The following is a 25,477-nucleotide window of genomic DNA, read 5'->3' on the forward strand; positions in this document are numbered from 1 at the left end:
TTTTTTTTTTTTTTTTTTTTTTTTTGAAGGTTTTCCCCTCAGAACATTAATGTTAAATATTTATTATTGTAATGCCAAATTTTAGTGTCACTTTCCAGTCATGAACTTAACTTTTTCTGGGCTACTGAAAACCTCGACGTGTTCGGTTCTTAAGATTTGAGTTTGTAGCCTACTATTCGGGTCGACCACGATCCTTTTTATCGGTTGCTAGCTGGTTTTGTTTTCATCTCTGACCATCCTCCTTGATGTATCTTCCTGTTGCCTTGTTTCTTGTTTTAACTGTCGAATTTTTTGAACATAATGGACGTCTTGACCCGAACGATGGACGAACTTGTAAGGCTTTCTCGACCCCAATGCTCGGTGGCCTTCTAAGATTTTTTAGCTTGCTCGACCCCAACAACTCGTGACCTTATAAGATATTTGAGCTTGCTTGGCTACAACAATTGGTGTCGACCCCACAAGATCTTTGAATTTGCTCGACTCAACAACGGGTGAGCTTAAAAGATTTCTTCCCCATAAAACGTTTTCCATAGCAGTAAGAAATAAGTTCATGATGAACATGAAGAAGCCAATGTTATCTTAATTGAAAATGCTCTTTTATCACTCTTCTCTAAGAGTCATCTGCTTAAAGATAGTTTTTCTTTTTAATATACATTTTTATATTTCGAAGAATCTTTTCTTTAAATAAATTAATGTTACGATATACAAAGTATTTTTTTATCCCATGATTTTGTGGGGCACAAGATATTCTTTCAATTAAAAAATATACTTATAATCTCATTTTATTAAAATAATTAGCTAAAGTAGTATCCAAATTTAATTCACTTTTCAAATCTAGAAGCATATCCAATATGGTTCGAGATAACAGATCTATACTAACCTATTTATTCGACATCGTCCATCAAGGGTATCATCGGTAATAGGAATAATGACAATCAATTTAGATATCGCCCGGTTGAGAAGTGTTGAAAGAGAATGAACGCTATCGCTAAAGAACTTTTAGATCTAACCCTAAAATCTCATTACTAGACAGGATGGAAAAAAAAGTTGGGGCTGGGGGATTTCTAATAAATTAATTTAATAGTGATAGAGGCATATATATATTTAATTCTCACATGGTAAGATTAGTTGAAATTTGTCGACAACAAAAACCCCCAAATTACACAACCCCTTGTGTCCACACCGCTCTCACTCCGGCACAACACTTACCCCTATCCTCTGCTTGAAGCTCTTCATCAATGGCGGATCTGGGAAGCAACCCTGGCCAAATGTCGAAAGAAACAGCCCTCCAGGCGCTAAACACCATAATCCAGCTCCATTTCGAGAAGACCCTGGAGAAGAAACGAGCCATAGATCTCCAAAAGAAACAGCTCTTCCACCTCTTCCACCTCTTCTTCATCTTCCTGGCCCTCATCTTCCTCGCCCAATCCCTTTCCCATCGCCTCCACTGCCGCCATTCCTGGATCCCCATTGCTCTTCTCTCCGTTTCCCATCTCTCTTTCTACGTCTCTGTCGCCCAGACCCTCCGCTGCATCAATGGCTTCAAGTACCAGCGCCGCTGCCATAAGCTCACTCTGGCTTTGGCCACTCAGAAGCTCAGAGACATCAAGATGAGGCTTGCTGCTGCCGGAGGGTTCGACGGCAGCCTGGCGGAGGAGGACTTTGAGATTCATCACCAGGAGCCGCCGGAGAGCTATTTGGGTAAGTTCAAGAGAAATTGGGCTCTGCATTTTGGGTTCTTGATCATCATCTATGCCCTTATGATTTCTTCCTCTGTTGTTCTTCTCTGTTCTTGATTTTTCGATTCGGATTAAATTGGAAATTGGAAATTCGGATTAAAAAAATTAAATTTTAGTCAATAATGAACTTTATGAGTTTAGAAGCTTTTCACTTTTTATGATTGATTTCCTTTTTTCTTCGATATTTATTTATAATTAATATAAGTTGTAATTAATTGAATTTTGAAAATTATAAATATAAAAAAATTGGATTAGAACAAATATGATGGTATCACGTTACAATCATATTTAATTAAAAAAAGATATATTTTTTTGGATGAATTAATTAATTATATGATAATGGGCACCCACGATTTGAATTATGAGCAGCCCACAAACATTGCCTTCCATGCTATTATCAGCCCGACAAAATTAATTATAATATAATAAAATGTGTGCAATTTTTTTTTTATATATTTATTTATTAATTATAAGCAGCCCACAAACTTTGCTTCCATGCTTTTATTATGCCATTGTCCTGTCCGTCTCATAATTTAAAATTTTAATTTTAATTCAAATTTCAAAAAAATAATGCCATAGTTTTTTAATTTAAAATTTTATTATATGGGACTAAATTTATTAAGTAATTTTTAATTTATTTAAAAAAAATAAATGAAAATTATTGAATTAGTAAGTTCATGCCTACTGCGTTTCTTCCTTTGGATGTGTCTGTGCGGACTCCACCGATCGTTCCAAGCACGTGCGTGCACCCACTATTTTCTAGATCATTCTGCCTCGCGTCTGTTAAATGTAATTTATGCGCATTTCATATTAAATTGCATCCGCCTCATACGCTCATGTCCATCGCGTTTCTTCTCTCCAACATGTCCGCGCAAACCTCCATTCAGAGGACGTGCGTGTACCTACAATCACTTAGATCATGCCACCCGAAATTTGATTTGATTAATCTTATTCACAGAGAGATTTAAATCTCAAACTAAATTTATAATTATCTAAGGTTGAAATAATAATGGACAAAAAAGAAAAAACAAAGACAGGGTGTAAACATAGAATAGAGATTCGTAACATACATACGTTATACGCATAAATGTTCCTGTTCTGTTTTTATTTTGGTTTTTGTCGGAATCTGTGTTTATAAATTATTAAGAACCCCCATGCCATTTTCCTTCTCTCTCATCTCATTTCATTTCCATTCATTTTGAGATCGACTAAGCAGATGGGAGCTTGTGCCACTAAGCCCAAGGTTCTTCAGCTTCATTCCCGCCAGTCTCCGGAGCCTCCTCCGGCCGCCGAAACTAAACGGGACACCGCGGATATCGTGGATGATCACAAGGTGAATTACTCTTAACTCTCCTTCTCTTACCATTTGTTCTTCCAATTACTCTGTTTTTGATTCATAATGCCCCTGATTTCATCATTTCAATGTGTTTTTCCTTTTCCCTCCTTAAAATCTGTTTGGATTCTCAGAAAATTGGGGAAAAGAAAATAAACGAAAAAGGGATAATAATTGTGTCGGATCCGGCCTGGAAAAAAGAAGGAATCTCGATGAATTTCTGTTCTAATGCATCGCTGCTTGTCTTTTTCCTTTCATTTCCCTGTTTTTTTTTTTTTTTTTTAAATTACTTTATTGGACAGTCCAATAAAACCAAGCTTGTTTTGATTTGAATTTTTTTGGACTAATCCAAAATCTCGGGTTGGTTGTGTTTGTGACATCGTAGATGTCAGATTGTTTTTTTTTTAATCATTAAAAATAATCATAATTATCCACCATACATGTTATATTAATAACAAAATTTAATAAAACTTAAATATCAGATAATTATAACTCATTTTCAAAATAATTTAAAGAAAAAATGTATTATATAAGATGGATGTTGGTTTCTACAAATGGGTACGTAATCAAATAAATGGGCTTAAACTGCCCGTTTGAACTCAATTTGGGCCAGCCCATATTCTTAAACCTCGCCCTATATTCTAGGCCCAGCCCACATATGGAGGAAAATAAATAGAGTTTCTTATTATTTGGATGATTGTTATAATACAGAACGAAGGTAAGGAGAAGGCGGCGGCAGCAGCAGAGACCCCACCGGAAACTGAAACTGAAAAAGAAACCAACCCACCGGAGCCGCCACCCTCCGATGATGTAACAGACAAGACAACGGTGGTGGAAACTCCATGTGAGACAAAGAAGGAAAATAACCCAACAAATTGGGAAGCAGAGAAAGAAGTTAAGGTAATTAATTAGCAGCAATTAAGATTAAGAAACTTGGTGTCTCATTTATTCTTCCATGCTTTTTGTTGTTTTTTTTTGTGTTTCAATTTTCATAACATAAATATTACTTTTTAATTTAATTTAATTTCATTTTGGTGAGACTGAGGCCGAGAATCTCCGTTTAAATGGAAAATAGGAAAAATACTGGAATCATAATTATATTCACCATCTCCATCTCCAATCCCGGGCCCCTTTTTTAATCTATAAAAGCCAATTTTGACACGCGTCTACTTTTTTTAATTTATTTATTTTTAAATATCATATTGTAAAAAAAAAAGTGATTTAATATCATTTCCATTATTAGTAGTGGAAAACACTTCATAGTGGATCAAAGCCCACCTTCATAGGATATCATACAATACCCACTAAGCACTAAATAATAAATAATAAATAAGCTAAATTGGATTAATTTATATATGAATATTTAACCTCATTTAGTGGAAAATAAATTTTAAAATTATTTTTACTCCCACTTCCTATTGCTTTTGACTAATGTTTGCTTTTTTCAACTCATACAACCATTATTTCTCAAAATATTAATTTTCTTCCTTTTGCACCATACTATATATTAAATATATGCTTTAACATATGGTAGTTGAAATATTTGTCACTTTTTGGATAACATATTTAATTTGAAATTATATCATTAATGTCTTATTTAATTTTATCACTTCTAAAGAAGTAATAAGAAACGCTCAACTTTTATTCTAACGATTATATTATAAGTTTAGCTTATAATATGTTTTATTTATATAACACCGTTATTTAATAATTATTCGAGCTATGATATCTTTGCCTAGTACAACGTAAGTTTAATTTTCTTAAAAAAAATTAAGTTTATAAAGACGTTGATAAGATCATAATAGAAAATACCCAAACCTTATATATTAGTATTAATTGATAGAAAATGGAATTGTATACTAACTCTACGTACCGAGTATAGTTGTGTGAACTTGAGTCGAAGAGAAATAAGAGTTTGTTAAAAGGTCACATCAATAGTGCACGATTGCGATATTTTATTCAAACTAGTTTAACATTTAGTGTATACTAATCGGCACGCGCGTGTAAAATGACATGACTTGTCTCAAGGACCCACGCGTGCTCTAGTCTTCGTACATGTGTGTGTCACATGTCTCCTAACTTGGCTCGACTAGACTTGACTTTGACTTATTCGACTCGGGTCTCGAACCCTTAAACCTAAATTGTTTTTGGAAGTTGTTTGGTAGCTTCCACCTCTCACCTTCCATTCAAATTCAATGTGGGTCTTATGATTTTATTAATTTCTTGGCACTTGTGTTGCTGAATAAACATAAACAAGTAGGAATTAAAGAGAAAATAAAGGCTCAAACATTATTCTTGGCCGCCAAAGTTGAGCTTGATCCTTTACTTTATCAAAGCAATGTGTTACAAAATATTCAACAAATTCATGGCCAATTCTCGTAGGCTTTGATATATAATAATGATCAAAACTTGATCTTTGCTATCTATGGCTGAGGAGGTGACATCATTTCTGGCACCTCTCTCGGTTGATTGCTATCTATATCAATAACGTTGAGCTCTTTGCTTTTGCCCCATAACACGCTGTAAAGGCTCACCACTAGCAACATGGCACCAATAAGGCTGCAAAACAACGAGACATGGTTTTAAAAATTTCCGAAATGGATGAACTTTTTGTGTTTGAATAATGAAACGAACCTTCCCAAATTGATGCCTTCGCCCAATAGCAATTCGGAGCCGATGATGGTAGCAATGACATTCAAAGGGGTGGTCATGGCTTGAAAAACGGGACCTTTTTCTTTGATAACCCAACATTGCAAGAAATTTGAAACAACAGTGACAAGAATTCCCTGTTGTTGAGACGAGAGAAATTATAATAAAGAATTGAAAAAAGGGGTTTGTAATTAAAAAAAAAAAAAAAAAGGGTTATGAGTGTGTTCTTACGCAGTAAAGAACAGCTAGAAGCCTAATGTTCCAACCCAACTTCCACTCAGAAGGGTTTCTTTCCATGACAATGGCTATCACAAATGACTGTGCTGTGCTTAGAATTGTTTGGTAACTTATGAACTCCAGCGGTGATGGGTATGTCTTCAGAAAATGTGCCTGTGTTTTTCAATCAAAATCATTACTTATTCAATCTAATTATGTGGAACCTTTCAGATTGTGACGTTTTTATAATAATAAGATTTAGAAAAAGCACAATTTTTTTTTCTTTTTTTAAATTTAACCACTTTCTATTAAATTAGTAAGAAAAAAATGTGAGATCAGAGAGAGAAACTAGTGTCAGCGAGGACAGGACGTTGAACACGGTAGAAGTGAGATCCAACATCGATTGGAGAGAGGAACTAGGGACAGTGAGTATGCTGTGTCCTGTAGGGGCGGATTGTGAGATCCCAGATCGATTAAAGAGAAGAACTAGTGCCAGTGAGGACGTTGGGCCCTGTAAGGGGTGGATTGTGAGATCACATATCGATTAGAGAAAGGACACTGTGCTCTGTAGGGGCGGATTGTGAGATCCCACGTCGATTTGAGAGAGAAACTAGTGCCAACGATGACCCTGGGCCCTGTAGGGGTTGATTATGAGATCCCACATCGATTGGGAAAGGGAACGAAACGTTTTTTATAAGGGCATGGAGACGTTTTCTTAGTAGACACGTTTTAAGACTTTGAAGGAAAATCTAAAAGGAAAAAAACTAAAGAGGACAATATTTATCGATGGTAGACCTCGGCTGTTACAATAAATACAGGATTTGAGAAATCTCTCATGTTCCCTTCTTCTTTTCTCGTTCAAAAAGGAATTTCTCCACGTGTGCGGAGTAAGTTAAATGAACATTCCTAGTATTTAATGGAAAAAAAAGTCAAATGTCTATTGAAAAAGCACATATTGGATAGATTATAAGTTTAAATTATGTATCGAATATAAAAGAGAACGGAGTATTTGAGTATCGAACCTGAAGAACGAACCACAAACCCCAAGAAATGCTGGAGAGGAAGAGAAGAAAACAGCCAATAATCCATGTTTTTGTGGAAGAGATATGAGGTTTGTGGGTTTGGGATTTGTGAAATTGAAAAAGATGATGATTGAGGAGTGGCTTCAAATAAGGACCTTTATAGAATGCAAGTGTGATCACTCCCCCAATGCAAACTAATATTCCAAAAGCTTTTGCCATTCCAGCCACTGTTCTCAACCTCACTTTCTCCATCCTATCATTAAAGTTTACACCAAAAAAGGACCAATTTTTAGTTGTGTTTAGAGCAACAAAAACAAAACCCAGAATTTTAATTCCTTAAAAACATCAAATCTTCCATCTTTTTCGGCTCAAACTTCCACAACAAACGTGAATTCTTCTTTACCTTAATAAAACTGCAAACAGAAACGTTGTCACTGGGAGACAATTGAACGCAGCAGCTCCCAAATTTGCTGATGTATAATCAACCGCCACACCGTATGCATTGAATCCAATGGTCATCCTGAATTGGAAAAACATCCGCCAAAACATCAAATTTAAAAACCCATCTCACGATTTTGGTAGGGAGAGGTTTCCACGTCCTTACGAGGCCAACAGACGTGGAGTCTAACAATCCTCTTGAGGGCCCACCATTAGTAGATATTGTCAGTTTTTTTCTTAAAATATGTCTAATGAGGAAAGGTTTTCACACACACATGTTTCATTTACAATCTCCAACGGACGTGGAACGTGATAAAAACATACCCAATTAAGGAAATGACAAAAATCTTGAAGAAATTCCTGAGAGAAAGCGGGCGGGGCTCTTTTCTGGGAAAAAAAAAAGAAAAAAAGAGGTTAAAAAAAAAAAAAAACATAAAGGATTATGAAGGAATCAAAGAAAGAGAATGAAACCTTTTCAAAAACATGATGAGAGGGAGGTAAAAAACAGCACCAGCAGCTTGCCTATAGAACACAAACACAAAGCTGTTCATCCCAGAAGCGAACGCCGCCTTTGAAAGAAGACTCATCCCAGCTAGAAGAATCTGTGTCAAAACCGCAACAAAATATGGTTTTTTGGAACCCATTTTGAGACCAACCTTTGATTGAATCTTAAGGAAGAAGAAACCAAATTGAAAGTGGAGAGAAAATGAGGTGAACTGAATGTGTTGATGTGAAGTTCAAACCATTTAAAACACAAATTTAAGGACAAACAGACAAACACTGTTGACCTCAAAAGGGTTCATCAAAATTTTGGTCAAGCTCCCTATGCCTTTTTTTCTCCTACCCAACTTCCATGATATTCACGAATAATAATATGATCCTTTGGCAACTCAACCAACAACAAAGTGTGGAATAATTAGAAAGTATTCATAAAAGTTTTTAACTTCATCTTGAATTTATACTCCAAATGAACAATATCATACTATAGTGTCGTGATTTCTCACATAGTATCAGAGTCATGTCGTTGTGAGTCATGAACAATATCATACTATGGTATCGTAATTTCTAACATAGTATCAGAGTCATGAACAATATCATACTATGGTGTTGTAATTTCTAATATAGTATCATAGTCATGTTGGTGTGAGTTATAGTAGAGTTGGGATAAAGGTGGACTATGAATAATGGAGCGTTTTAGTCCAGTTATGGCCTCAGGGAAGGGACAATTATTAGGTGTATTGAGGACATCATGTTTCTGACGTAGTCCTTCCTTTCTTTCTTTTCTTCTTTTTAAAAAAGTCTTTTTTTTTTCATTCCTATAAATAAATGTCTGTTGTTTATTTTGTAAAAACTATTAGAAATAAAATAGGAAAAAAAATGTGATAATTGAGAAAAATAGTTGTGTGTGAACAAAAAAAAAAAAAAAAAAAAGCAGTTCGAAAATAAAGGAAAAGTAGAGACTAAATAAAGTGTGAAAGAAAAAAAGTAACGAGAGATTAATAAGAACTTCAAATTTAATTTAATTACAAAGAAAAAAAAAGAGTAAAAATAACATAATAATACTCTTATTTTACATATATATATATATATATATATATAAACAATAATTAAAGGGTATGGATCCGTCTTGAACGAGGTGGGATTTATGTTTAAATAAAGTCGGAGATTATATTTTTCATCCTCGTCTCCAATCCTAACCAAACCTAGATTTTTATCGGTCTGCCATACTCACTCTATAAATAGGAGGTTTCCATCTCCATTCCACTTAGTAGACGTCTCTGTTCATAATTATAAAAAATATAGACTTGATGTATTAAAATTTTCTTAAAAAAAAAAAAGAATACGAAAAATTTATATGGGTCGATCAATCGAACTTTAGAGACTTTTAGAGACGGTGTGCGGTGGTTGATTATATTAAAAATAGGTAAAAGGTAATAAAAAATAAAAAGAAAACATACAAAAATGGGTTCCAATATTCGAGAGACTTATGTTGAGAGTGATTTAGTTAAGCTATTCTTATTCCATATGTCTGAGAGATTGGGATTAATTTAATTTATAACTTTCTAATTTTATGTGGAAGATATATATCGAATATGCTTTTAAAAAAAAAATCAGTAATTTTTTTAAATTAAAGTGGAGAATTTATTCTAATGGAGGGAGCGACAAACATTCTCATACCATTTAATTTACACCTTTTTTTACTTTATGTTCTCATCTTTCGTTTAAATAAATAATCATTGGAAGATATTTTCTATCTTAGACATTCAAGTAAAAAAAATACATAAATGAACTGATACAATTTGAGGGTCTTTTCTATTTCTACGATTTCTCTTCATTGGGATATTCTTCCTTCCATCGAGCACTCTGGCAGACTCGAACAAGGTGACTGAGACCCCATTTCTGGCCAAACCCCATCTACAAGCGACTCTACAAATTTCATTTCTCACGATGATAACTTTCGATAGAATTGAGCTCATTGTGGTGTTTATGTGTTCGTTATTGCGACAATTTTGATCTGTGGACTATATCCATCCATGTAACAATTGGTTTTTTCAGATACGTTCAAGTCATGGGCAATTACAAATTGATGCAAAATAAAAATAGAAGAGTAATATTGCGAGTATAACAATATTTAGTACGAAATCTAATATGTACGGCCACCATCATTCTTGCTAATAGGCCCATAATGTCACCGAGTCAAGGTGGGAGCTGTAACGCCCGCTCATCGTCAACGCGATTAACAGGAGTTAACATCGACAATATTAAGAGACTCTGATATCCAATCATAAAATTCAAAGTATTTCTAAAAAACATCCAGTAAAATATTTTAAAAAAAACAGTACTTTTAAACAAAACTTAAAACGACTAAGTAAATTCTTGACAACGGAAACATAATTACATAACAGACCCAGACATGGATTCCCAGTAGTCTCTAGCCCGCTGGTCTCGTCCTCGGCTGGCCTGCAGCATCTACATCTGGAAAGAAAAGTTATAATAATTCTGATGAGTAATTAGATTACTCAGTAAGTAGCTAGCTTATCATTCACGGGTTCATAACTAATCTTTCTAGGTGTTTTTACGTTTTATTCATCACTGACTCCTAGTTCTTTTACTAGGGTCATCTGTTCGTTAATGAGGTATCTCAGCTACCTTCAGCTAGGTTACTGACTCTCTCTCAATATGCTTATCTAGAATTTTCGGACTCGTATGTAAGACTCGCTCTCGGTCAAATACGACCCGTCTACTAATTGCTCTGGCGGCCTGTTTATCTCATATACCAACGGTCAGGAGTACTCATGCTCCCTGACTTAGCACACAGCGCGTTGGCCAGGAACTCCGCGGGAATTAGTAGACTACTCAGTAAATAAGTCATAGCTCAACCACCAATAAGCATATCTAGAGTCATAACCTTTCCATTAACATGCATAACATACTCACAGTTACTGCATGCTTCCATACATGTATCATGATCAACACGTAGAACATTCTGACAATCATTTATATCACGCTTACATCACAGGCAAGCAGTCACAATATACAATAAACACTAAATATCATCAAAGTTCATCATAACTTATTAAGCTCTTAATCAGGTAAACAACATACTCACATGTTGTAAAACAAGTTAAGAACTAGTTCAAAGGTCGATACGCTACTTACTTGGTTGCGAACTCCTTTTCCCCCTTGAATGTACGTTTAATAGTATTTCAACACAATTCCTTCCTATTAGACCTATATTTTATCGATTTCAACATAAGTATAGATCAGTTTTGATAGGACAGGTCAAAAGGAGTCGAACGGGACAAACCGGGAGCCAAAATACCTTCTCACGCGCCCTCACGCGCCAATACAAGGTCGGGGGTTCGTTTTCTCACGCGCCTGATCCGCGGTCGCACATCCACTCGCGGCCTCCCACGCGCCTCGCGTGTCCTTCACGCGCTCGTCTTCAACCTCTCCTCCCTGCAATTTTTCCCAATCTTTTTCTTTAATACCCGTTGTGTCCCGAAGCAAAAATTTCATCTCTACAGCTCGAATTTCGTTCTGATTTCTTCTACAACTTTATAGATCTTCTAACTACGGTTCTAACAAACCTTATTTCATAACTTATTATGTAGTGTGAATCAAGATATCGAGATTTGAAGGTTCGGTGATATGGGTTTTTCGTTACCTTCGAATCACCGTCCGATTCAGCTCGTGGCCGTATCCCCTTCCTCAAATGATTCCTCAGCAACAACCCCTCTTCCTTTACCCTCGATTGATGTCGAATTTTAAGCAACCAAAACTCGAATTCTCAAAATTTCCTCCTCTGTTTTTCTGGGTTTTTCGCTAATCACCATTCTTCGTTTTTTTCTTCCTTTTTAAAGCTTAATCCAGCCTTAACACACTTTCACATCCTCTAATCATCCACTCATCCATCCCACGCCTCCAGCTACGCGTCCGCCGCCCCTCATCCCCCCTTTACAGCAGCTGCTTGACGCAGCTGCTTCGTTTCGTTTTTATTTATTTATTTATTTTTTATTATTATTATTATTATTATTATTATTATTATTATTATTATTGTTATTGTTATTATTATTATTATTATTATTATTATCATCAAACACACCACACATAAAATACAAAATACATTTATCATTATTTTTTTAGGTTGTTACAGGAGCAGTCCTCGTGATGTTAAGGTACGTAAGGTCATCTCAAGGTATCAAAGCGCAATCGTATGAAAATATCTAAGGTCATTTCATGGCGTCTAAGGTTCGATCATCTCTAGGAATGACCCTCTACCAACCGATATCATCAAAAGTAGGAATGTGAATCCTACCAATCTACACAAGTTCATTTTTATGCGTTATCCGCTTCCTTAATAGAGAGTGACCTTAAATCAATCTATACTAGACAAACTCTCATCAATCGAGACAAGTTCACGTTGTAATTAGATCAGTGCTTGGCCAAATAAAACGAGCCCCGCTCGTCGAAGAAGATCATCAACATGGGTGGTTGAGCCTTAGGGAGAGGAGAGTGAAGAAGATGATAATAGGGTTTTTATTTTTTATTTTTTATTTTTTTTTTCCTCTCTCCAAAATTTTAGATAAAAGTTTAGCTTTTGTAAACTTTAATTAAAGTCTTAAGGAGATATTAAATTCTCAATATAAATTCCAAAAATCGGAATAAAATAAATAAGAATAAAATTAATTACTTTACAATTGTTAATCAACAGTTAAATTTTATATTTATAATAATCCTTTTTAAAAGTTGTTTTTAATTCTTAAAATTTTATTTATGTACATTTTTTAAAAACATGACAAACAAGTTGACCTTGAATTGTTGTAATAATAACAAATTGAAGTATAATAATGCTAATTAAATCTTAGAAAAGTACTCTATCTACTCTATCATCTTTTCCAAACATTCACATAAACATCTTTTCATCATTAAGATATTTTTATTTTTTCGCTACCCTATTTCTATAACAACTTAAATGGGACCACGTCATCATGAAAACTTACGTGTCATCAATATCGCCACAGTGACCATATCAACATCTCTCGTTCTAACCATATCATCAAGTTTATAAATTAAAACGTTTTTTTTTTTTTTTACTTGTAATGCTCGAGTAAAAGAGATGTACATAAATGAATCGAAATCACGTCCAAATGATAAAACTTCAAAGTTAAGCATGATTTCCTAAAAAAAAAAAACATGTGAGTGAAGAGAAAACATGTTGAAAGAATCAGTATTGGTCGAGATAATGTAATGATTATAGATTTTCCATCATTAATCGATCGATCACTTATACAGTTACCATAGCTCGAGTTTAAATTTTTTTAATTAAGAAGTTAGTTATTTAAAAGGTTTAATATCTCGAAAACAAAATAGTATAGGAAAAAGAAAACCTAATGAATATCATGAGAAAAAGCATATAATCACACAATAAATGAGGAAATCTAGTCTTGGATTAGATTATTGAGGAGTTGACTTGAGCTCGAGATGTCAACTCTTCTATCTCTTTCTCTAGTGGAGCTGGTTGACTGCTTGAAGTAGCTCCTAGCTCTTTGTTTTTTCCCCACAAAACACTGTAAAGACTCATCACCAAGAAGCATGCACCTATTATACTGTCAAACCAAATATATTATTATTATTATTATTATTATTTTGAAATAGATTAAAAAAAAAAAAAAGTCAAAATTGATCTTAATTACCTTCCTAAGTAAATTCCTTCCGACAAGATTAGCTGGGAACCAATGATTGTTGCTATTAAATTCAACGGCGTTGTCATGGCTTGAAAAACTGGACCCTTCTCTCTGATTACCCAACATTGCCCATTATTTGCAATTCCAATTACCAAAATGCCCTGCACGCAATGTTCATAACTCTTCTTCATATCATAAACACCAAATTAAGAGAGCAAAGAAGTGTGTTTTTTTGGCTTACACAATAGAGTACGGCAAAGAGCCTAACATTCCACCCCAATTTCCACTCCAAAGGGTCTCTTTCCATAGCTATGGCTACGACGAAGGACTGAACCATACTCATCACGGTTTGCACGCACATGAACTCCATTAGGTGAGGGTATCCCTTTAAGAACCGAGCCTGCGCTCGAATGGTGCACCCATTGTTAGAACCAAAAGGCGAGACATGAAAGTTTAGAGACTAAACTTGGAGGAAATTTACCTGGAGGACGAACCATATGCCCCAAGAGATACTCGTGACGAGGAGGAAGAAACAGCCGATCATCCATGTGCTTTGGGAGTTAGGAGGGTGGTGAGGTTGGGATTGGGCATGGTGGAATAGTTGGTGAGTGAAAAGTGGCTTCAAGTAGGGGCCTTTGTAGAAAGCAAGAATGGCTGCACCAGCCATGCATACCATTATGCCCACCACCTTTGCAATTCCTCCCGCTGTCTTTAAGTTCACCATCTCCATTCTGTGTACGTAAAATGTATGTCGAACTTATACGTGTATAAAACCTTTTTAAATATAGATTGACAAACGAAAATGTTGAGATCAAACCAATAGACCTAATTTTGAAAGAGTTAAGAAGAGACACATAAATGAACCGAGACCACTGTAGGAATGGTCCTAAGGATAGGAAGCCTAAAAAAAGGTTTAAAGAGAATGAAAGTTACTATAGATATATATATATACTAATAAGGTGCACCTTTTTTTTCGTTTTCGGTAAGCTCAATCTTAGGAACTCTAAAGTTAAGTGAGTTTTACTTTGAGCAATTCTATGTTAAGTGACCTCTTAAGAATTTTTCTTGATGCAATTGAGAGAGAACAAAACATGTTAGAAGGATTTATATTGGTTTATAGAGATAATCTTCACTTTTAAGAAGCGAGGAACGTGTGACCATGTCGTAGAAAATATAGAAAAATATTGGAGCCATCAGGTGTCGAATCCAAAAGTGGTGTTAAAAACTTTATAAAAAAAAAAAAAAAAAAGGTTAGAAGGGAAAATAAAATAAACGCAATTACTATAAATTTGTCATAAAATATTCATCATTATTAATATTTAAAATGACCTTAATAAGACGGCGAAGAAGAACGTTGTGACAGGAACACAGTTAAATGCTGCAGCACCAAGAGTTGCTGACGTGTAATTAATCGCCATTCCATAAGCATCCAATGCAAGAGTAATCCTAAACCCATTAGATAATAAATAATAATAAGTCATCCTATTTATTAAGAATAATAATAATAATAATAATAATAATACACACCCGATCGATGAAATGACAAAAATCTCGCAGAGTTGCTTGAAAGTCAATGGTCGCTTCTCCTTCCTTAAATACATCAAACAAAAAAAGTTGTATTATTCTCGACAACTCTAAAAGCATTTAAAAATGAGTAAACGTAGAAGTACAAGGAGATATTGTTTGCCCACACGTAAAGTTGTCTATTTATAATCATTTACCGTATAGAGAATTATGATAAATTACAAATAATATGGAAAGAACAATAAAAGAAACTATCCTTAACAATTCCCCTCTCCAACCGATGTGGGACCTTACAATCCACCTTCCTTGGGCCCAACGTACTTGTTGGTACACCGCCTAGTGTCTGACCCTAATACCATTTGTAACAGTCAAAGTATACCGCTAGCATATATGATCCATATTGACCCGTTACATATCGATACTAGCCTCACAATTATAATACATGTCTACTAGGGAGAGGTTTTCACATCCTTATAAGGAGAGCTTCGTTCCCTCTCTCCAATCGATACGAGACCTTATAGTAAAAAAGAGAAAGAAACAAACTTTGACGTACCCTTTTAAGATGAAAGTGAGAGGGACCAAGACGATGGTACCAGCAGCTTGACGATAGAAGAGGAAGATGTAAGTGTTCATACCAGCAGCAAAGGCAGCCTTGGACATGAGGCTCATTCCGGCGAAGGTGATTTGGATGAAGAATGCAGCAACATAAGGCTTGTTTAAACCCATAGCGAATGATAGGTTGGTGTGTTGATCATGTCAGGAAGCCTTTAAATAAGGGGCGGAGGGGGAAAAGGGAGCTGAATGAACGCACACAAAGTAATGCACTTTATATAATTAATTAACCATTCTTCTTTCTTTCTTGTTAATGGGCAGTTTGTATATGCCACTTAGCTTCTTTTGGGTTCTTTTTTGATGTCCTCTCGCCCTCCAAAACAGGCTGAGCTTTGAAGCCGCCTGTTTTCCCTACTACCCATTGTCTGCCTAACACATTCATTTTGAACCCTAGAACTTAATGAACCATTCAATCAATCATTTAACGAAATAATAATAGTGAGTTGTTGTTAAGTTGTATCAATTTTCGCGCTTTAGATCTCAAACTTCAAACACAAACACATTTGTCTCGTAAACAATACCATCCTAACAAAATTCATTTGATGGAGACATGTACTCAGGTCTTGATAGAGGTGGAGTCGAGGTGGTTTAGATATAGTCTTTCAGTTATAATCTTAACTTTAAATTTTAAGATTCGATCCTAGTTGTTAAGGATATTTAGTAATCAATTTTAGTTTACCATATATATTATATTTGATATTTTATTATAAGGCTTCTTACCACATGTATCTTTCCATTTATTGTTATTTCCGTTTATTACTCTTTTCATATCCTTGTAATTTATTTGATTATAAATAAGATAACTTTCACACCATTGATGTGTTGTGGATTATGCAAACATTCTCACTGATGGTCCTGATATTCCTTTGCATCTCATGCGACGTAGTCATGTTACCTACTACTCGCTTCTTAAGAGTAAAAATATCCACATAAATCAACACAAAGTTATGCCATTTTTTTTTATTTTGAGGTCAGAAGTTTAAACAGTTTCAATGCTTCCTTTATTTGTTAAAAGTCATATAACTTAGTTAATCAACTATGAGTCATAAGTGCACATAGACCATTAATAATCGCCTATTATTATTAAAGTGTAATTAATTAAAACTTTACTTGAGGACTTGAATCTTCTTTTATCTTTTTTTTTATCATAATGAATCTTACTTGTTTTAGCTTCCATTCAAAAGACTTCGAAAATTAATGGTAATTTAATATATACGACTTCCTTCGTGTTAAAATTTAGTGTAACTTATTGAATTAGTCAAGATATTCATAATTAGTTAATATTTTGATAATATATTAATTATAAAATATATCATTTATATTTTAACTTTATGATTTGATGAGTAGCATATTTTATTTTATTCTCAAGATTTAATTAGTTTATATTTTTGTAGTTATTAGTTTGTTGCTTGTATTCTATGAATATCAATGAAAATTGAAGTTTCGATCCCAATTCTATTTCTCATTTTTAATTCACTATTGTTTTTAATAATATTTTCAGATCTATTCACATTTTTGAGTTATAGATATTGTGCCTCTACGAACCAACTATTCATAATTAACTGTTATTCTATTAAAAATATATTTAACACGAGCTCAAATTAATAATTTTTCTTACGAAAGAAATTTTTTAAAAATAAAGAATAAAATGAGGTAAAGAAAGTTAATTTTTAAAAAATAAACAAAAAGAAAATGAGAATATCATGGAGATCCTTCTCTACCAAACTAAACTGATTAAAAAAGCTACCTTTACTTTGCATAACATTTGTTGACCAACAAATGCAAAGACAAAGATTTGTTGTCTTTCTTTTTAAAATGATTCTTCAACTTTCATCTTTCTTTTTTTTTTTTTAAGTCTTTTCACTAATGGGTTTGATCGATCTCATCATGTTTCAAACTTATCTCCTTCCTTTTGTTTCTAACTGGTCCGAGTGTGAATGTGTTCGTTAAAGAACTTTGTGAGATCCCACGTCGGTTGGAAATGAGAACGAAACATTTCTTATAAGGGTGTGGAAACTTTTCCCTAATAGACGCATTTAAAACCATGAGGCTGACGGCAATGCGTAACGAGCCAAAACAGACAATATTTGCTAGCGGTGGGCTTGGACGATTACAAATGGTATCAAATTCGAAAGTTACAAAGAAGGTACATAACTTAAACTTATGAGGGCGATAATTATTTTCCGATAATTATATGCTCTTGGTTCATATGCTTTGCTAATAGGCACAGAGATTGCATCAATACGTCATTCATTCACTAAGGAAAAAAGAAACTATATATTAAAATCTAAAGATATGAACTTTCACTATACAACAAACAAATATATAATAATACCATCAAGTGTCTATTTTTTATGTCCAAAACATTAACAACTTCGACCAAACAACTTTAATTTATTTTCTTGTCACCACTAAGCAAAGTTGGTCAGGTTTAATCAGCTAACCTCTTAGAACATGACCTTCCCCATGTTTTTTTTGGTGTCTTCCCCATGTTTTATGAATGTCAAAAACATTTACATTAAACTTTCTTAAACCATAAACAATAATTTAATCATATCTTCTAAGAAATTACATAAAAAGAAAAAGAAACTTCATGCATTATTAAGGGAAACTCCCAACCAATTCTCAATTGTCAAGATTTGAAGAATATTACTCAGATCACAATCCCATCGCTAGTGGGTATTGTTCGCTTTGATTCATTACGTATTGTCGTCTGTCACACGGTTTTAAACGCGTCTATTAGAAAAAAAGGTTTTCACACTCTTATAAGAAATGTTTCGTTCCATTCTTTAGCATGCAACTATATAAGACATGAAATTGGCTAGCATTCTCAAACATGGGAACTCAAAAACAACTTCTTTTAGAAAAGATTGAGACTTTACATACTTTTTTAAAGATGTATGAGTCATGTATGAGGTTGAGAATGATTGAACTACTTTAAGAAAGTCGACCAAAAAACAAGAACAAGAACAAGGACACTTCCTATTCCGAACGTGGCTGCTAACCAAAACTACAGAGGTTGTTTACCCAATCTTTGTCATTCTTTTTTGTGATAATGTTGGACCAATGTTTTCCATGTTGCCGGCGGGCCATTGCATGTAAACATGGATTTTAAAAGAGGTTTACCTAAAAAAAAAGTTAGAAAGATTAAAGGGTTGGAGAGGAATTGAGGTTAGGGTGGTGTTCTAGAATGTGAAATAGACGTACCATTTTCAAACAATTGTATTGCTTAGAAATGAGTCTTAAAAATATGATTAAAGTTGTGTTCTAAACAAGAGTGCTTGACTTGACTTAGATACGAACCTCCAGATTGATGAACACTATTTGTGAGATTTCATATCAGTTGGGGAGAGAAATAAAGCATTGTTTACAATGGTGTGGCAACCTCTTCTTAGTAGATGTGTTTTAAAACTGTGCGGTTGCCGACACTACGGGTTAAAACAGATAACATTTGCAATGAAGTTTATTTCAAAAAGATGGACATTCTTTTGTATTCCTCCTTGCAACATGGTCATATTAGTTACTCATCGCTTTTAAAAGTGAATACTACTAAAACGCCCGACCTATAAGAGGAAAGTTACCCATTACTATAAAAAAAAAAACGCACTTAATTTTGGAATTCTTATAATCGAGTCTCTGAAAAGGAATATACACGATATACTCCCTCATGATCTCCTACAAATGTGGTGCCGGCTAATTCATTGACTCCTCTTTTATTCGAGTGTTACACTCATTGGTTAGAAGATGAAAAAATCATAGAATTTTTTTTATATTTTCGTTATTTATGAAAAATGTAATTAAATATATTTTTCTTATTTTATTAAATATGTTTCTATTTTTTTTTTTTTTAATTTAGCATAAAAAATTGTATTTAAAAATATAATGAAAGAAATTTAATTAAAATATTAAAAGTAAAATGTTAGAATATTCCTCTAAAATACAGTCACACCTTTTATTAATTGTTTCCTGTTGACTTTGACCGTACATTTTTCCTGTTACTTTCTCAACTTTCATTTATAAAAAATGGCAACTTTTTTTTGGAGTATTATCATTTGTTTGGAAAGCAACTTATTAACAAAAACATTACAGATAGTCAACAATGGCGGCTCCAACCAAACCCCACCCACTACACTACACTCAATTTGCCTTATAAATTCCTCATATTTACACTTCTCTTCCCAAATTTCTGAACTTCTCTTCTTCTTTTCCCATACCCAACAGCAAAAAACCACTGAAAAGACACCCATTTAGCTTACCCATCTCCCCTACACCTGGTGTTGTTGTCTGTCATCCCCCACTTCTTTCTTTATCAGTCATTTTCATGCCTCTGTTGTTCTTTATATGCATTACTTACCTAGGAAAAGAAACAAAGTAACTAGACAGTAGAAAGATCCTCCTCTCCTCATCTTACTGTGTGTTTCGATCCACTCTACCGCAGTCAAGAACACAAAAGCTTATTGTAAGATCTCACATTGATTGAGAGGAGAACGAAGCATTTATTATAAGGGTATGGAAACTTCTACCTAGTCGAAGGGAAGCCCGAAAGAAAAAATCTAAATAGGGCAATATATGATAGCAGTGGGCTTGGGAAATATTACAAATGGTATCAGAGCCAGACACTGGGTGATGTGTCAGCGAGGAGGCTAAGCAACAAAGGGGTGGACACGAGGGGCGGTGTGCCAGCAAGGACATTGGGCCACAAGGGTAGATTTGGGAGGTCCCACATCAATTGGAGACAAATGAGTGCGGGCAAGGACGTTGGGCCCCACCACCACACATTGGTTGTGGAGGAAAACGAAACATTCTCTGTAAAGGTGTGAAAATCTCTTCCTAACAAACAAAACTTCGAGGAGAATCCTGAAAGGGAAAACCCAACTTGAGCTAATCCTAAAGATGTTGAAGATAAGAACTTTGAACCTACCCCACACCCTTGAGAAGTAAAAGCTTTTTCCATGAAGAAAAACCAGCCTTTGTTTATGTTGGGCCAAGCCCCATGTTTCCATACAATATTATATGAAGCAAGCAAAGAGAAAGCACTTACAAGCCAAACAAACCAATCCCCATCCACATACACAACCCCCCATGTGGCTGGCCCCCCAACTTAAGTAACCTTTTCCTTTTCAAAGGTCAAAGGTGGGTGACTAATGATCCAAACCAGACAAACCCCACATTGCATATAACAGGAAGCTTCAACATTAGCATTGCATATAAACACTCAGAGCTTCCAGATGAACAATATCAATAATAGCATTGCTTATTATAACCAAATTTACCTGAAAAAAAGTAGATTTTGGTTCTCTTTTAAACTTAATAGAGAAAGTTAAAAATTCAATGATCAAATGATGTAAGGGGTGATGATAACAGAACACCTAATATTGCAGAACATGTTGCTGCTTTGCCAAATATCACCAGTGCCTGCCTTGAGAGCCGCCGCCGCCACCGCCGCCGCCTTTATTCTTTGAGAAGAAGGTATTCTTTGGCTTTGGTAAGTCATGGATGTCCATGACTTGGATTGTTCTTTGCCTTTTAGCTTCAATAAGAGCAACAGACAAACAGTAATTAGTATTGATTTGTTCCCAAGGAATCAGAATATGAAGTAAAAGGGAAGAAAAAGAAAGGTGTAACCAAACCATTTTCAGCTTCTTTGTAATTCTCTTGAAGCCTTTTTCTAGCTGAAGCAAGCTTTTGTGAATCAAAATTTGCTTCCTTCTGTTGTTCTTTATGTTTCTGCAAATAACACATAATAAGAACACCTTCTTAACGAAAATAAGAACTGGCAGACTGTAATCTAAGTAAGACCGTGCATATCATATCATATCATATCATATCATCTAGGACCCGAGAAAATTCAGACATACCACTCAAATTTGTCAAATTTCAACACAATTGATGCAGTTTGAGTTAAGTTTGTTATGTTTTCGGAAGCATAAGATTCGAAAGTTCAATTTTCATCCTCCACTTTTGGCAACCAAACGTAGAGTTAAACGACTCTAATTTGGTTACCATACGTTTTGAGGAGTTAAAGACGACGTTGAAGCTGGTTGTGCTGGTTTAGGCGGAGCGTCTCGTCTTGGCATAGGCTTTCCTTTCAGTTCTGGCTCTGAGTTATTTCGATCCGACCCAGAACTTCCATCTAAGAACACAATGAAATCCATAGTAAGTAAGCGATGGCAAATGAAACAAGAAGTTCGCGTATGATTTGAATTCGATACTCACTGTGAGGATTCGGAGAGTATGCGAAATCAGGAACCTATAAAAAAGAAGAAAGATTTCAAGCTTTTTCTACAAAAGAACACAAACATTAGAATCATAAGATTAATGATTTCAATTCACCTGATGGTAACCATTTTGAGGAAGTTTTTGTTGAGGTGAGTCGCCATCAGCTGTGAATGGCAGTAGAAACCTTTCTTAGCTAAATTTTTGAGTTCTAAATCATGTCTGAAGGAATTGAAACATGAAGTTATGAATGATGTTCTTATTTGATACCAATTAATGAAGCTGTCTGCTCCCCTGGCTGATTCAACCTGACCCATTCATCCACAATATCCTTCCATTTCCTGATGAAAAACACACAAATGAGCAGAAATTCACCAAGCATCGGTCATGAATTCATATATAAATTGTTATGAACCTGACAAGATGTTTCACCAATCTACGAACATCATTAGATGAATGCTTCCTTAACCGATTCACATGCCTTCCAATATCAGTTTCCTAAACAAGAACAAGAACAGGTAAGAAACAGAGAAGAAGAAAGCAACAGAACCCACAAATTCAAAAGAATTACAGCAACAGAAACCTTAAGAGCTTGGAATGTGATATCCATGTCTGCCAAGTTTTGAAGCAGATCAACCAAAGCATCTTCAGGCTTAAACAAGACAAACAATCACCAAATTGGTAAGTTCAGAAAAGAATCCCCAAAGGCCAAACAATCAGAGAGGAAGAAGACCTGGTGAGGAATTTCGAGCTGCTCCTTAATTTCTAAAACCTTCTTCTGTTCATCATCAAACGAACCGCCATATGGGTCTACTCTATCGTCGTCCCCTTCAACTCCGACGAACTGCGGCGTCGAAGGGGAACCTTCCTTCGCCTCGGCGAAGCTCTGTTTGATTTCACAGCCATTAGAGCGGCCGTCGGGGTGGCGATCCGTATCGCAGTTCCGACATCGCGACGGATGCGAGGTCAACGTATAGAGCCTCTCGACGATTCCATCTCTTCGATTTTTCAATTGATTGCCGTAATCCATTGAAGCGACCTCCATAGCTGTATCGATGAAGGTCCAAACATCGACGCCGGCTGTATCAAGTATGGTCCGGAAATCATCTAAATCCAATCGAACCATTTTGTAAAGAGTCCGATTAGAATAATCAGCGATTGAGAAAGTTAATCCGCCCAATAAGAAGCAGCGAAAACGATTACAGTTTCAACATTCACTTCGAGATTCGGAGAAGAAAAAGAAAACGCTAGAAATTACAGAGAAAACCCAGTGAAGGAAAAGCAAAATCGTCATAATCCATTAGGAAAATTTTCGAAACAAAACCCAAATAACACAGAACAGATCTGATTCGATCCTCAACAAAAGCTTCAACCGATCGTTTCAGGAATCCGAATGGCACTGAAACAATAAATTAAAAAGAACCCACGAGGAATATTCCTTAAGAAAACGAGAAACAAACGAATTCCGCCCTCAAAATTACTGGTCGAGAAATTTCCCTTTGGGAACTTTCTGGGTTAGTTAATCAAAATTTAAATTGTTATAGAGCTCCACCATGAAAATGAAAGCCAAGTTTCTGAAACGACGGCCGGAATTTGATCGGAGAATGGGAAAAAGAAATTAAGAGAATATGAATATTGTTCGTTCCTATTTCCAGATAGGATTTTTCTTCCTCTCGGAGCTCTGAACTATGAATGAAATCTTATTCCGTTCGCAGTCATTGGCGCGTGGTGCAACCAATAAATATGAAAAAAAAAACACTCCTTTATTCATTCATTGTGGCCCAAATCCACGCCCATTTATCAATTAGGGTTCATAAACTCAATTATAAATTTAACGACTTAAAATTCAAATAATTAAAAATTTTATAGACTCGGGTTCGTCGGCTTCCCTGAAATTATATTGGATTGACCCAAATGGTCAACTTTTAACCTATATTTTACTCCTCCTATGAGAGTTACTTGCAAATATAAAACTTTAATGAATGCGAATTTATGAAAACAAAAAAGGTAAGTTTAATCCTGCAATACATCGAAGCAATTAAGGTTGTCTAGGCCCGGTGAATACCATCAAATTTAAGGTTGTCCCCTCATCCATATATATAGGTTGTGACGTCGATGTCATTGTCCTCTTGTTAGTATCGTAATACCTTATATGGATTGTTTGAGCTCTTTAAAATTGAGCCTTTTTTGGCCTTCACCCAAGCTACACGTAAATAATAGTGCATTTTTCACTGACATGTTGACGTTCCATTAGTATTTTTTCAAGATAGTTAGGTTTAAAGATGAATTTATTAAAACAATTTAATATAATTTACTAATACCTTTCACTAATTTCAATTTGAGTATTAATTTCTCGGCACTTATATGAAGTAAGGTAAAATTTCATGCAATTTAGTAAACCTAATAAAATTTTTATTGAACAAAAAAATAGTTAGTTTGGAAAATATTTGAAACCAATCCAAAATGGTTACTGAGCCCACTTGCACACGTGTTACATCATTATTGGCTATTTAAGTAATCATGAAATGAAAACAAAAAAGAGATGGCCCATACAGGTTTCGAACCTGCGACCTTCGCGTTATTAGCACGACGCTCTGACCAACTGAGCTAATAGGCCACATGTTATTATAAGCCTTTTTATATAAATTTAATTACAGCTCAAATTGTAAACTTAGTTTTTGTGGTTCGAAAAAGTTATAATTGAGTGATTTAGTCCATAAAATATGAATTATATATTATTTATTAAAAAATTGAAGTAAATGAATTATAACTTTCCGACTAGATTTACAATTTATTGGTGTCCATCTGGTAGGAGAACCTACAAATTCGTCAATTATGAACTGGGCGCTTTAACAATTTAATCAATAAAGATGGAGGGGGACATACAAGTATGCGAATGACTTATTCTTATTCGTCTTTTTAAGACGTGGTTGGTGGGTCTTGGATTAATGTTTGTAAAGGGTACGGTGTAAAAAATTAGTTATCTATGATGACTAGAGGGAATAGAATCGAGTTGAGGAGTAATGTGATTATTGATATACGAGTGTATACCATTGACCTTATTATCAAAACTTTGGAATGAAACTCGGTTTTAATTTAATCCTTCTATTTTGAAATAGAATATTATATTTTAGCGGTAATAATTTGCTATGTTGTTTAAAATTGACCAAATAATCAAATATTTTTATTTAGAAGAGTGAAATAAAATAAATTACTAATATCCCTAACAAATCTCAAACATTATTAAAAATCTTAAAAATAAACTAAGATTGGATTAGTTGTAACTCTCTTTTTGTATTGGTAAACAGAAAAACTGACAACTCCGAAATCAACTCCCGTTCAATTTTACAAAATTTCAACCCAAACCCTAAACCCTAAACTAACCCGTGTTAAGAATCATATGAACACATTTGAAAAGATCTTTTAGTTATTTTAATTTTGTTCGACTCCTCGTAAATGTAAATTTCAACAAAAAAAAAAAAAAAAAAAAAAAAAAAAAAAAAAAAAAAAAAAAAAAAAAAAAAAAAAAAAAAAAAAAAA

General features: G+C 34.6%; 5 protein-coding genes, 1 long non-coding RNA gene and 1 other non-coding gene across 9 annotated transcripts; 3 read left to right on the plus strand and 4 right to left on the minus strand.

The window, feature by feature from the left end:
• The first annotated feature begins 1,072 nt into the window (after window positions 1-1,072).
• On the plus strand, window positions 1,073-1,849 carry LOC111463440. The gene has a single exon (XM_023107375.1). It carries the CDS (start codon window positions 1,239-1,241, stop codon window positions 1,794-1,796), a length of 558 nt encoding a protein of 185 aa, XP_022963143.1. The 5' UTR covers window positions 1,073-1,238; the 3' UTR covers window positions 1,797-1,849.
• Window positions 1,850-2,876: 1,027 nt separating this feature from the next.
• LOC111463450 lies at window positions 2,877-4,066 on the plus strand. Of its 2 annotated transcripts, XM_023107388.1 has the most exons (3): window positions 2,877-3,012; window positions 3,049-3,072; window positions 3,784-4,066. In XM_023107388.1, the coding sequence occupies exons 1-3, from the start codon at window positions 2,956-2,958 to the stop codon at window positions 3,982-3,984; spliced, it is 282 nt and encodes a 93-aa protein (XP_022963156.1). In that variant the 5' UTR covers window positions 2,877-2,955; the 3' UTR covers window positions 3,985-4,066. The 2 variants fall into 2 exon arrangements, with proteins under 2 accessions (XP_022963156.1, XP_022963155.1); XM_023107387.1 differs by having other exon boundaries at window positions 2,879-3,072.
• A 1,314-nt stretch (window positions 4,067-5,380) lies between these two features.
• On the minus strand, window positions 5,381-8,166 carry LOC111463147 (WAT1-related protein At5g64700-like). The gene is made up of 7 exons (XM_023106980.1): window positions 7,869-8,166; window positions 7,722-7,784; window positions 7,363-7,479; window positions 6,960-7,212; window positions 5,953-6,111; window positions 5,707-5,858; window positions 5,381-5,631 (listed from the first exon to the last, which is right to left on the minus strand). Exons 1-7 carry the CDS (start codon window positions 8,039-8,041, stop codon window positions 5,496-5,498), a joined length of 1,053 nt encoding a protein of 350 aa, XP_022962748.1. The 5' UTR covers window positions 8,042-8,166; the 3' UTR covers window positions 5,381-5,495.
• A 5,050-nt stretch (window positions 8,167-13,216) lies between these two features.
• On the minus strand, window positions 13,217-15,841 carry LOC111463306 (WAT1-related protein At5g64700-like). The gene is made up of 7 exons (XM_023107188.1): window positions 15,663-15,841; window positions 15,113-15,175; window positions 14,915-15,031; window positions 14,067-14,316; window positions 13,827-13,985; window positions 13,595-13,746; window positions 13,217-13,507 (listed from the first exon to the last, which is right to left on the minus strand). Exons 1-7 carry the CDS (start codon window positions 15,833-15,835, stop codon window positions 13,351-13,353), a joined length of 1,071 nt encoding a protein of 356 aa, XP_022962956.1. The 5' UTR covers window positions 15,836-15,841; the 3' UTR covers window positions 13,217-13,350.
• On the plus strand, window positions 15,188-24,554 carry LOC111463307. Its single transcript, XR_002713869.1, has 4 exons — window positions 15,188-15,201; window positions 18,465-18,472; window positions 18,982-18,985; window positions 24,480-24,554. It is a non-coding gene; the product is annotated as an uncharacterized LOC111463307 (long non-coding RNA).
• Window positions 20,675-23,730, minus strand: LOC111463303 (probable mediator of RNA polymerase II transcription subunit 26c). Of its 2 annotated transcripts, XM_023107183.1 has the most exons (10): window positions 22,671-23,730; window positions 22,521-22,589; window positions 22,353-22,435; window positions 22,208-22,278; window positions 22,055-22,104; window positions 21,938-21,971; window positions 21,730-21,854; window positions 21,352-21,448; window positions 21,091-21,251; window positions 20,675-20,994 (listed from the first exon to the last, which is right to left on the minus strand). In XM_023107183.1, exons 1-9 carry the CDS (start codon window positions 23,061-23,063, stop codon window positions 21,127-21,129), a joined length of 1,047 nt encoding a protein of 348 aa, XP_022962951.1. In that variant the 5' UTR covers window positions 23,064-23,730; the 3' UTR covers window positions 20,675-20,994; window positions 21,091-21,126. The 2 variants fall into 2 exon arrangements, with proteins under 2 accessions (XP_022962951.1, XP_022962950.1); XM_023107182.1 differs by having other exon boundaries at window positions 20,878-21,251; window positions 22,671-23,729.
• On the minus strand, window positions 24,481-24,554 carry TRNAI-AAU. The gene has a single exon. It is a non-coding gene; the product is annotated as a tRNA-Ile (tRNA).
• Window positions 24,555-25,477: the final 923 nt, after the last annotated feature.

The sequence above is a fragment of the Cucurbita moschata genome, unplaced genomic scaffold, assembly GCF_002738365.1.
Source record: "Cucurbita moschata cultivar Rifu unplaced genomic scaffold, Cmos_1.0 Cmo_Scf00028, whole genome shotgun sequence".
In the NCBI taxonomy this organism is placed as follows: Eukaryota; Viridiplantae; Streptophyta; class Magnoliopsida; order Cucurbitales; family Cucurbitaceae; genus Cucurbita; species Cucurbita moschata.

What these genes read in the sequence shown, in the direction of transcription:
- LOC111463440 (XM_023107375.1), top strand. Translation starts at nt 1,239, where the DNA reads ATGGCGGATCTGGGAAGCAACCCTGGCCAAATGTCGAAAGAAACAGCC.
- LOC111463450 (XM_023107387.1), top strand. Translation starts at nt 2,956, where the DNA reads ATGGGAGCTTGTGCCACTAAGCCCAAGGTTCTTCAGCTTCATTCCCGC. An exon ending in ATATCGTGGATGATCACAAG is followed by an intron (nt 3,073 to 3,783) that starts GTGAATTACTCT and finishes GTTATAATACAG; the next exon opens with AACGAAGGTAAGGAGAAGGC.
- LOC111463147 (XM_023106980.1), bottom strand. Translation starts at nt 8,041, where the DNA reads ATGGGTTCCAAAAAACCATATTTTGTTGCGGTTTTGACACAGATTCTT. An exon ending in CTCATCATGTTTTTGAAAAG is followed by an intron (nt 7,785 to 7,868) that starts GTTTCATTCTCT and finishes TTTTTTTCCCAG; the next exon opens with AAAAGAGCCCCGCCCGCTTT. An exon ending in GAAGGCATCAATTTGGGAAG is followed by an intron (nt 5,632 to 5,706) that starts GTTCGTTTCATT and finishes GTTGTTTTGCAG; the next exon opens with CCTTATTGGTGCCATGTTGC.
- LOC111463306 (XM_023107188.1), bottom strand. Translation starts at nt 15,835, where the DNA reads ATGGGTTTAAACAAGCCTTATGTTGCTGCATTCTTCATCCAAATCACC. An exon ending in TTTGTCATTTCATCGATCGG is followed by an intron (nt 15,032 to 15,112) that starts GTGTGTATTATT and finishes TAATGGGTTTAG; the next exon opens with GATTACTCTTGCATTGGATG. An exon ending in GCATATGGTTCGTCCTCCAG is followed by an intron (nt 13,986 to 14,066) that starts GTAAATTTCCTC and finishes ATTCGAGCGCAG; the next exon opens with GCTCGGTTCTTAAAGGGATA.
- LOC111463303 (XM_023107183.1), bottom strand. Translation starts at nt 23,063, where the DNA reads ATGGTTCGATTGGATTTAGATGATTTCCGGACCATACTTGATACAGCC. An exon ending in TCACATTCCAAGCTCTTAAG is followed by an intron (nt 22,436 to 22,520) that starts GTTTCTGTTGCT and finishes GTTCTTGTTTAG; the next exon opens with GAAACTGATATTGGAAGGCA. An exon ending in TTGGTGAAACATCTTGTCAG is followed by an intron (nt 22,279 to 22,352) that starts GTTCATAACAAT and finishes GTTTTTCATCAG; the next exon opens with GAAATGGAAGGATATTGTGG.